The 12,174-nt window shown below is 34.6% G+C and overlaps 1 protein-coding gene across 1 annotated transcript; it reads right to left on the bottom strand.

Moving 5' to 3' along the window:
- Nucleotides 1-203: 203 nt before the first annotated feature.
- LOC123227874 (beta-hexosaminidase 1) lies at nucleotides 204-11,606 on the bottom strand. The gene is made up of 15 exons (XM_044652997.1): nucleotides 11,122-11,606; nucleotides 10,947-11,030; nucleotides 10,648-10,683; nucleotides 10,080-10,191; nucleotides 9,914-9,984; nucleotides 9,646-9,776; nucleotides 9,123-9,139; nucleotides 8,956-9,004; nucleotides 8,407-8,507; nucleotides 8,062-8,121; nucleotides 2,224-2,257; nucleotides 1,425-1,523; nucleotides 1,048-1,107; nucleotides 703-953; nucleotides 204-611 (listed from the first exon to the last, which is right to left on the bottom strand). The coding sequence occupies exons 1-15, from the start codon at nucleotides 11,452-11,454 to the stop codon at nucleotides 436-438; spliced, it is 1,614 nt and encodes a 537-aa protein (XP_044508932.1). The 5' UTR covers nucleotides 11,455-11,606; the 3' UTR covers nucleotides 204-435.
- Between the last annotated feature and the right edge of the window lie 568 nt (nucleotides 11,607-12,174).

Genomic DNA, 12,174 nt, shown 5'->3' with positions numbered 1-12,174 from the left:
GACTTAAATGTACTTACTCTCTTGTCATATTTTCTAAAAACAATGTTACATGTATACATTTTTTAATACATAATTAAACATATAAATGATTAATGTAATTATAATAAAAACCCGTAAAACTTTATATCAGAAACTCATACTTTCTATTGTGAGATTCAAGCATCATAACTTACACTTAAGATCCTAATAAAATCTCAATGCTATGATAATAACAATTATTGATTATTGACACACCGGATGAAAAAGTCATCACAACAATTTCTTGCCAAACTTTATGACCAGATTGGAATACATTCTATGACCATACATTACCATAAAAACACAGGACTGATGAACATGATTCAAAGTTTGGGGAATGCTAATGATTTTATCGTGTACATAATTGCAGAAATGCAGCTTCAGATGCATAAATTTAACTGAAGAGAGAATGGAGAATTATTGTTCATAGCATGAACTGGGGCCAACTGGAGGTTGTCGAGCATAGAAGTTTGTGACTGGAGCAGCTTGAATCCCACGCCTATGCAATAGGCATCTGAAGTAATGTAATCGAGGTAATGCAGTATTGTTGACATTTCCAGAGGAAATGGCTTCCCTCCGACTCCACAATCGTTCTATAGAAACAAAAAATTTCTACCATCAGCCTAAAATCAAGAAGGGTATCCGTAAAAAGGAAATACATGACTTCTTTTGTTGCTAACATACCTGCAGCTGCTGCAGCTCGAGGCCATATTGTTTGCTGAACATTTGAGGGATCAGCAGTCTCACCCCACATGCAAACTTCCCCTCCAATCACAAGCTCTTGCTTTGTGATATCATTTATTCCTTCTAATGGCTCGGCAGTATAGAGACGATCCCAAGGGACATCTAGATGGTCAAGATACCAAAAACCTTGATTGCTGTAAATGCATTTGAAACCTTTCGCAACAGCCTTTGGACAGACACCAGAGCCCAACCTATCACACCAAATGGAAAAGTTAAAGGCTTGAAATTCTATTTTGAAGACACATTTTGCTTTGTTACATATGTAAAGCTGCAATAGGAACTCACCAGTTATGCACCACTGTCTTTGGATTAAGGTTTCCTGCAAATGCATTGAATGTTTCTTCCCTGAAGTGAAAATAAAATTGTTTCAAGGCATCAATATTTTTGCCAATAATATAATTAATATTTATAGTTGGAAAAAGATATGTAACTCTCCATATTTCCATTTATAAATAATTTCGGAAGAAATGTTTGTGGCAATATGCTCATTTTTTAGTTTCATTTCCATATTCTTTTGCTGCCATTTCAAAAATTTCCCAGACTTTTTTCTGCAATCCAAGCAAGAACAATGGGATAAAACTTTGAGAATTTGCCATGCATAAAACACCTCAAGCATAGCAACTTAAAAATGCTTATTACATTGGCATAGATAAGGGACATACCAGTTCACAGGGGTCCAACTTTTTGATATTGCTATTTCTTGAGCTCTGAGTACAAAATATTGATATGCTTCCTTAGCAGTCATGTTGTGATCCCGGAGCCTGAAATCAGAGATGGATCGGTATATTGAGAAAACATAAATGATGGGAGAATAAACAGCCCGCCTAACTAAGATAGAAAGATTTATTCAGAAGTCAGCAGATATTTTTAACTTGTGATGGTTCACATTTGACATAGATGGTTCATGTAACAATGTGCTTGTGTGGATACGGACCACTTTCCCAGACTGAACAAACAAACTTATGTATGCCTCAAAGTGCAAGCATGGGGTCACCATATGGTAAATTTCAGTATGGTGAATGGAGCATATCCTATTGCTTAATCAGTCAAAATCTAAGAATCCTCACTCTTCCTAAAATTTACGATAGATAGAGAGACAATTAGATGTAAGTCATTATTTAAATCTATTACTCTAGATAAGCTAAGGAGTAATAGACATGTTAGGGAAATGTGTTGGCAAGAACATATCATAAAAACAGACCTCCAAAACCAACAGAATTCAGTCTAGTATAGGTTTTATCCCTTTTCTTAGATTCTCTTCTTACGAAATAAAACAAGCTGCAAGCAGTAATAGACCCAGCAGACTTAAAAATAGGTATTACACGGTCACTTCCACTTGATCATATTATTGGTCATTTCCTAGCTGGACTTCACGTTGTGATCTATATGATAGGTTACTTAAGCACTAGAGTCATCATATAGTAAGTGAAAGATAATCAGCAAAGGAGTTGGGACATGTACCACTGCTTCACATTTGGAGTAGAGTCCCAGCAATCTGACAAAAATTGTAAAATTTTAATCAGTGAACATTGCAATGCATACGAGTATGAAATTAACACCAGAAAGAGCCAGAAGTAGAGAGAGGGAAGAGTGAACTACAATATATGAAAAGTACTTGTTGGGAGGTGAAACAACAATGACAATTTAAAGAATTCTTGATTTCATTCAATGATGAATAGGTGAATTTATACATATTTACAAAACAAACTAGGAAAGTAGTCAGCGTAAACTAGGAAAAAAAATATTCAGTGATTACATTAGAACTTCAATCCCTAAAGTTTGGGAATTTATTCTTGGTTTCCTACACTCCCCCTCAAGCTAGAATTAGACGTCTATCATTCCCAATTTCTTACAAATAATTCAAATCCAAGTTTAGGCAAAGCCTTGTGAATTAAATCAGCTTCTTGAAACTTGGTTGAGACATATGATAAGTTGATAATCCCTTCTTCCACTTTCTCCTTAATAAAATGTCTATCAATCTCCATATGCTTAGTTCGATCATGGTGCACTAGATTATGTGCAATGTTGATTGCAAATTTACTGCCAATATAGAGCTTCATAGAACCTGTCCGGACAATCGTCAAATCTGCCATTAGTTGTTTCAACTAAAGTAGCTCGCAAACTCCTCGAACTAAGGCTTAAACTTAACTCGACACTACTACAATATACAACCGACTACTTCTTACTCCTCCCAGTGACAAGATTTCCTCAAACCATAGTGCATTAATTAGTAGTAGAGCTCTTATCTTTAACATACCTTGACTTGTCAGGAACTACATAGCTCTCAATTCCTCTCTAATCATTCTTCCGAAAAAGTAGCTATTTCCCTAGAGTCCCTTAAACCATGTCAGGATATGATTGACAACATCAAGATGTCTTTGTTATAATGTATGCATAAAAATATAAAATGACTCACAACACTAACAATAAAGGTGATATTCAGTTTAATGAGTGATAAGTAAATGAGTTTACTTATAAATTGTTGGTATCTTCCCCTATTTACTAGAGGATCTTCTTAAGGACATTTACACTTCCAATTCAATTCTAAAGGTGTAACAACTGTTTTGCACCTCAATTTCCCAGTCTCGTTCAATAAGTCAATCGTATATTTTCTTTAAGAGATACAAATTCCCTGTTTGCTTCATGCCACCTCAATACCAAGAAAGTATCAAAGGTTTCCCAAATCTTTGACTCCAAATTGTCCTCAAATATTTCTCCAAAGTCCCAATCTCTTTAGCATCATCTCTTATTATGATAATATCATCCACACAAATAATCAAGATAGATATTTTACCAATATAGGAATGCTTGTAAATAGTATATGGTAAGTCTGTCCTTAACTATATCTTATGCCCTTCACAACCGAACTAAACCTTTTGAACCAAAATCTTAGGGGACTATTTTAATCCAGACAATAAATTCTTTAGTTTGCACACCTTACCTCCTTGTACTTTATTCTTAAAACTAGGTGAATCTTCATATAAAGCTCTTCATCAAGCTCCCACTTCTTAGGGCCAAGGATTTAGATGACCTGAAAGAGAAGGGAATAAGGACCACAAGTGACACACAAAGGCAGTTATGAAATATGTATGGACAATAATAAGAGTAAGAAACATGGACAATTATGAAAGTAGATATGGGCAATAATAAGAGCAGGAAACATAGGCAGCTATGAAGGTAATTATGGGCAAGTACAAGAGAAGGATTGCAAAAGGAAGGTGATGATTGCAATGATTGATATGAGTACAAAGATTAAGAATGTCTAGAGTGTTTAGCACATATACGGTCTTTGTATTGAAAAACTTTCACGTCTTTATTAAAAAATAGATGCATAGACAAATGTTTTAAAATGGCTAAAACTAGGGTGTCTGTTAGAACCCACGTGTACACTACACGCAAGAGAAAGGAAGGAACAAGAGTTAAAACAGGTGGCAGCAGGGGATTAGAGCAAGCAGAATAGTAAGCAATTATTTTATTGCAAGGTCAATTTGAAGAAACAAGGAAACTTGGCAGAGGCTTGGCGGCAGAGCAGTTGGCAACAAAGGAAAAAGTAGAAAAAGCAGTTGCAGGACCAAAAAAAGGAGGATTGCAAGACAGTAGGAATGTAAGGAGAGTGCAGGCCTCTCGAAAGCCTGAAGTGAACAGTGCACTTAATACTTTGCTGTGTAATTGTTGTTTGTTCTTGGTTTTGCTTTTGAGTTGTAATCTCTTGGGTGAAGTACGGGAATCACATGTAATATGGTAACTTCTGTAATCTTCCTGAATTTGAATGAATATTACTAGTGACTGGTTTCGTTTCATTCACACGCATATTTAGTGCATTTCCATTTTGGGTTATGTTTGAGTTTGTGTGGTTGTTGGGTGATCAGTGAAGCAAGGAGGAGCAGCTACTGGAGAAATATTGACCCAGGTACCTATCAATTGGTATCAGAGTACCGATTCTAGGGATGGAGAAAGTCGACTTCATCAAAGATAGTAGGCGTTGGTGGATGGTTCGACGATTGACTCAATGGGAACTTCGAGAATTGATGACGAACAAAATTTGTCCTCGTTGTGACGACAAGCAAGAGCCGAAGCATGACTGTAAATGCAAATCATGAGCTGTTCTCGTGATAGAAGAGGATGATCAAGATGATGAAGGCATTCTAATCGCATTCGACGGAGATTCAGAGAGGAAAAAAACTGACCTTGGTGATTTCGGTATTGTGAAAGGAAGTCCGATGTCATATGAAGACCCATTGATGGAAATAGGCCATCAGAAAGAAAAAAATGGCAGATTCAGACGAGTTTTAGTTGTCGGAATCTATTGGTTCATATGGGAATCAACTTTCATTGACGATGAGGATAGAGCAGACAATAACAGTTGCGAACGAAAAGCAAAAAGGGGAAGAAAATGAGAAATCCATGGAGATGCAACCAATTACTAGGTGCTCAGAATCTGTGAAGAAAAGAGAGACAGAAGAAGCTGCAGCTGGAGAAGGAGGCGACCATGAAGAAAGAAAAGGAGGAGGAAGAAGGGTTTATAACCCTACCCGACCCAATAACCCATTTACCCAGCCCAAACCCAACTCATTAAACCAAAATCCACCACTATTAAACCTAGCCCAATACCCAATCACACCCACACTAATTGATTCCGGCCCAAAACATTTTTTACTCAACTCAAAATCAAGTCCAACTACTAAGCCCAATCCAAAACCAAATTGGAATAACCCAAGAGTCCATAACCCAAACCCATTACAATTAAATCCAAATCCATTACAACCCAATTCTCAAAAACTCAATCCAACCGCAACTCAACTCAACCTATACATTATATATTCCAGCCCAAAAACCCTTACACCAATAAATTCAAACCACCATACTCAATTAATCATACCTGATAAAAATCCAAACCCAAGACCAGACCTGAAACCCAATTGGCCCACACCAAATATGAGCCCAATTTTTACCCAAATCCAAACTCAGTTTTTTAACCTATTTGACCAAAAATTAAAATTAGCCCACTTATTCTCTCATTTCCACCTTGAGGACAAAGTACGTTTCGATGGGAGGGGAAATGTTAGAACCCACGTGTACACTACACGCAAGAGAAAGGAAGGAACAAGAGTTAAAACAGGTGGCAGCAGGGGATTGGAGCAAGTAGAACAATCAACAATTATTTTATTGCAAGGTCAATTTGGAGAAACAAGGAAACTTGGCAGAGGCTTGGCGGCAGAGCAATTGGCAACAGAGGAAAAAGTAGAAAAGGCAGCTGCAGGACCAAAAAAAAAAGGAGGATTGCAAGACAGTAGGAATGTAGGGAGAGTGCAGGCCTCTCAAAAGCCTGAAGTGAACAGTGCACTTAGTACTTTGTTGTGTAATTGTTGTTTGTTCTTGGTTTTGCTTTTGAGTTGTAATCTCTTGGGTGAAGTATGGGAATCACATGTAATATGATAACTTCTGTAATCTTCCTGAATTTGAATGAATATTACTAGTGACTGGTTCCGTTTCATTCACACGCATATTTAGTGCATTTCCATTTTGGGTTGTGTTTGAGTTTGTGGAAACAGGGAAACTTGATATTGGTTATTGGGTGATCAGTGAAGCAAGGAGGAGCAGCTATTGGAGAAATATTGACCCAAGTACCTATCAGTGTCCAAGACATTGATGCCAAAGAAATGTCTCATTATTAGAAACAATAGAAACAGAAACAAAAGTTGAAAATTTCCTAGAAACTAAAAAAGATGGAGCACCCTTGAAAAGATATAGGCCATTGCACTCTTTAGCACTGCCAATCATCATCTTTGAATATCCGTACTAAAATTCACAAAAGGAGTGAAAAAATGTTACTAAACAATTAAGATCCTTAGACAATTAACTAATCAATAGTAAATTACAAGAGATACTGGGAACATAAAGAACTAAGTCCAACACTAAATTAAATACTTTGGTAGTCCTAGGACCAGCTACATGACAAACACTACCATCTACTATTGAAATGTTAAAATCAATTGTACATGGTGCAAACAAAATGCATATAGAAACAAAACCAATCATATGATCTAAGACACCGGTATCAACAATCCATAAATCCTATGAGTTGCGAGACACAAAAACAAAGTTAAGTGTACCTCTATAAGCAATTGAGGCTGTAATAGTAAGAGAATCAAAAGATGCAATAGAAGGTGAAAGAGGAACAAAGAATCCCATGGAGGTAATTGAGCGTAGGGAACTTGTAGCCATGGTGAAAAACTTTTAGATTGCTTTCTTAAGAGAACCACCACAATAGGGATTTTTTAATTTTCCACAATAGGTCTTTTTGAATTTTGTCGAAGAGGCCTTTTTGAAATTTACCAAAGGAGGGGATTTTAAAAGTTGGCAACAAAAAGGAGGCAACTTTTCAGTTAACAACATGGCAACAGATGAAATTTTCGATAGGTAGCAGACAAACAATTTCTAGCAATAGTTCTAACACTTTTAATTACTTTTGATAGGTTTGAAAACTTTTGACATGCTGAAACTTCTGGCAGATTGTAAATCAACAAATTCCGACAACTTCTTACAGTAGAATATAAACTTTCGACGATATTTGGTTGTACATCAACAGCTTATGTGATCGTCCAATAAAGTTTTATGACAAATCTAAAGATTTTTCGACAATATCTTAGGATTGTGATGGAGTTTGTGCTTTCCTGATGGCTATTGTCGATGTCCAACGACTTCTATGATGACTAAGAGGAACTGCAACAGCGTCTAGAGTTTGAAAATTTTTTTGGCAATATTCTAGCAAATTACACATTTTTTTTCTTCTCAGAAAGAAAAAATTTTAAAAAAAAAAGTTCTTAGAGCTTAGGCTCTGATACCATGAAACAAGAATGAAAATTTGAAGAATTCTTGCTTGATTCCATTCATTTGTGAATAGGTGAATTTATACATATATTACAACAACAAACTAGGAAAGCAATCAGTCTAAACTAAGAAAAAAATCAAATCAATCTAAACTAGGAAAAAAATATTCAGTGACTAAATTGGAATTTTAATCCATAAAGTTCAGGGATTTATTTCTGGTTTCCTATAGGAAGCTTAGTAGATTTTGATAGATTACTTTATCCATAGGATATTCCTTTCAAAATCATATTCACTATTTGTCATGTTCAAGACATTAAACATATGATATCTATCAACCATTTTTGAGGTTTTCCAATGACTAACAAAGCCTTCAGACTAATGGAAAGATAAAGACTTTGAATGATAAAATGAAAGCAAGAGGAGATTTCAAAATCTTCACCAACAAGAAGAGAGGTCACTGGAACTAACCTGTATGGACCTCATCACCACCCAAGTGAAACAACTCAAATGGAAAAATTTTTCTCAAATCTGTAATAGAAAAATTTTACTCCAATTAGTGGAGAGAAGAAAGATTATATGTCATATTCACCATTAATGAAATAATCTATCGAGACAAAACTGGAAAGCAACAATATGAGAACATATTTATTGACCAAGTTGACTAACAAATTTGCAAACATGAATATCAAGTGCATTGACAACATGTCTAATCAATTGATATGGTAGTGAAGCTAATGTTGACCCAACAATTAATTCATATAAATAGAAAGTAACTTGACCACTATCCGAGGAAAGGTTTCAAAAGATCTTGACCTGATAGAATCCCAGAGATCACATCAAAAGTAAAATTTTTTGCAACATTAAGTGGCTCTCGACAGGTTGCAGATGGCCAAAGATCAGGGTACCCAGCTCCCCTGCACAGAATGAATATGAAATCATGCAGAAGGCATTGTGTATAACTAATTAAAATGCAGATGAGTCAACAAGTTGCAATCAGAATGATTCCACCTTTTGGTGCATCAAAATGTAATATTTCTACTGATGTCAAACTTTCAGATGACAGTATCACCTAGCAATTAAAATGAAAGAAAAATAAAACTTCAAGTCTCCCAATTTTACTTGGCTAGGGTCCAAAATGAAAAAAAATATATATACACCAGAAATACACAAATCCAAGATGTTGTCCCTATCAGAAAAAACTTCATGATTTTGCTATTGGAACTAAATAAGAAAGCTTGAGTATCTAATTTCATTATCCATGTAACTGCAAAAGAAGTCACAGAGGCTGAATTTAGAAGGAGCAAGATTGCTATATGCATTATATTACAGTATTAGGCATATAATGTTTGACAAATGTCTTACCATGATTCCGCATGACCAGGGACATCTACTTCCGCCATAATGTTGATGCCTGCCAAAATTTCATACCAATAATTAATAAACAAAAATGACAAAAAAGTATACCTATCTATACAGTTGAAGCACAATGCACTGGATGGAATTCAACAAACACTAAAGGTAAAGTGCACCTCTCATTTTGGCGAACCTTCAATTGACACATGAAAACACAGAAAAAAAATGGTAGCCTTATTAGTTAATGGCATGATAAAGTAACATAAATGTAAGAAAGAGAACCAAATAAAACAGAATACATACTAAACTATAAATTCACTGATAAAGAAAATTGTATATTTCCTGGAAAGTGACACCGAAAATATCATATGATTTTCAAACACCAAAATCAGGGTGTTAATTCCTCTCATTTTATTGATATTATGTCAGTATTAATCACTACAGTTGGAATTCTGGTTCTTATTTATAGTGATAATTATATGTTTCTTCCACAACTTAAGTTTATCACTGTAATCATCTTTTTACTTAAGACAGCCTTAAACCATTACAAATATTAAATCTAAAGTGTATAAGATCATGAGTGAAGTGAAATGAATTTGATAGGAGATGACCAAAATAGGAAGATATTTGGACAAAGGTTCTTAGAAGCTTCCAAACCCATGCGTTGCGTAGGAATTGAAAGAGTTATATAAATCTTACTTGACAATTTCATAGGCATCCTCAACTGTGTAGCGTTCCCACTTTGTATATGAACCTTTCCACAAATTTGGATATGTAGGAACTTCAAGAGGAAATGACTCCTCGTCTATGATATGCCAATGTAAGACATTCTACCATATTCAACATCAAAATTACACACAAAATAACTGAAGAATTAAGATGGTGTAGAATTGGTGAAAGTTCAAATGAAATACAATTCCACCCAACCAAAAAAATAAATAAATACATGGCTAGTAGCATATCTTACAAGTTTAGCATATGACATAGATTCAATTATTTGCTTAATGGTATCCACTGGATAATAGTGCCTCGATGTATCTAAAAAAAAGATGCAAATACACTGAAAATCAAGTGATACTCCAGGAATAGGACACAAAAGACATCTCTACATTCTACTAGAAAATTAAGCTTACCTAGTAGAAGCCCACGGAATGCAAATCTTGGTTTGTCTTGGATGTACCATGGTGCTCTATATATTTGTACAGATTTAGTTCCATAATCAAAAGAACACAACTGGCTGAATGTCTAGAACATTGAAAAAGAGAATCATAAATGAGAAAAGGACTCCACATAAATCCAAGTAATCCTTTCACATTTGTCAGTGAAAATAATTATGTACAAGGAGAAAGTTCAACAGATTAGCAATACCTATATGCTATAAGCATGTAATTGAAGACGTACAAACACTACTAGAGTACATGTAATTAACTCCAAGAATTCAGTCATAATATTTCTTTGTAAGGGTATATTTGTTCATAAGACACAGAGAGATGAAGTACATAAGCCCTTGTTTTTCCCATCTCATAATCTCTGTAGTCATCACACATTCACAGATGCCAATGGCCAAATTCTGAACCCAACCCTCATGAATCAATCCATGTTATATTCAATAACTACGCAATCACAATACATATGCATAATTGTGATAATTTATACAGATGTCCCCAGTTTGATATGTGATTAAATGGTATTGATATATACCTCCAACCCTCGCAATGCACCATAAACAGTATTTGCCTGCATGAAAGAAACAGAAACACCAATGAAACTAAACCTTAATGAAAAAATAAAAAAAAATCACACATCAAGATAACATGAGTAAATGTATTAAACTGAAGAAATAATCCATTAAACACACTACTCCATTCAACAGTATACTCTTTTCAACAATTAAAATAACATTATAACTAATTAAATTGCACATTTGCAAAATAAATAAAGTATATAACCATCCGATTGACAACCAACTGACGTCTGGATTTCCAAGCAATTCACTTTACCTCAATTGTTGCCTCAGCAATAATTGACCGTCCATCATTCTTCGCCACCAACAAACTGTAGCTCTCATCCACACCCAATTGGAGCTATACACGAAAGCACAAACAAAAAAACAAATGAAGATCAGAATTTGTGGCAAAAATCTTAAACATGACTAATAAAACAGAAGAAACCCACCTCTTCACTCTCAGAGTGAACAACAATGTTCAATTTCCCAATATCAAAACCCGATCTTATTCCTCTAAACAAATAAAAACCACTAACACTGTGCTTGAAAATTATCTTTCTGTATCTATCAAAAGCTTCTCTGACAATTGTAGAGCGCCCCCCATCTCCGGATAGAGACAACGAGAGGGCGGGGTCCACGGAGAGGGTATCGTTTCCAGAGGTAAATTGTGCGGGCAAAGGCCATAGAAAAGGGAGAGAATCATCGAGGTCGGTAGAGGCCGAGACAGAAAGAGATAGAGCAATAGAAACGAGGGAAGTGAAGATTATCTGCTTTAGTAACATGATGAATCGATTACCATTTATGGGTTACAAAGGTTGAGTCAACACACTGAAACAAAATGGAAATTGAATTTCAAGACAAGAGACGAGGAGAGAGAGGTGTCGGACAGGAGAAGAAGACAAGTGTCCTGAGGTAGTTTCTGCTCTTTCAGAGTTTAACTTTAAGCGATGGTTTGGTCGTTGGCAGCAGTACATTCTGTATCCGCAAATCAACTGAGTAATTTCAGTGGCCCACCAAAGTTTCAAAAAGTATCAAATAAACCCAATTTTTCTTTCTAGTACTAGAAAATTGTCCCCACCCTTAGGGCTGTTTAATTCTAGAAATTTAAAATTTATCTTGATAATTTATCTTTTATTATTTATATTATCTTATTTAATTTATCAATAATAAAAAATTATGATATTTTTTTATTATTAATAGTTATGTGATAGATAATATAAGTAGAAATCTGATTAGCATCTTCACCTCAGGTATTAAAAGATTATTGAGATAATTTTGATTTTATTATAATTATATTATTATTTATTAATTTTTTGAAATAAAAATAAATTTATTTTTAATTAATATAAAAAATATTTTAAAATAATTATATCCAAAAGTATTTAAGTAAAATAATTTATTAGTATTCTTTTATTACCTTTAATCAAACACAATAATTATTTATTTTTATCAAATTTTATCAAACTTAGTAATCATTTATATTCAATAATTTTCTAAGTAAT

Source organism: Mangifera indica, chromosome 10 (genome assembly GCF_011075055.1).
Source record: "Mangifera indica cultivar Alphonso chromosome 10, CATAS_Mindica_2.1, whole genome shotgun sequence".
Taxonomy (NCBI): Eukaryota; Viridiplantae; Streptophyta; class Magnoliopsida; order Sapindales; family Anacardiaceae; genus Mangifera; species Mangifera indica.
Note: the sequence above shows the minus strand (reverse complement) of the source record. Positions and strands in the feature narration are given on the sequence as shown.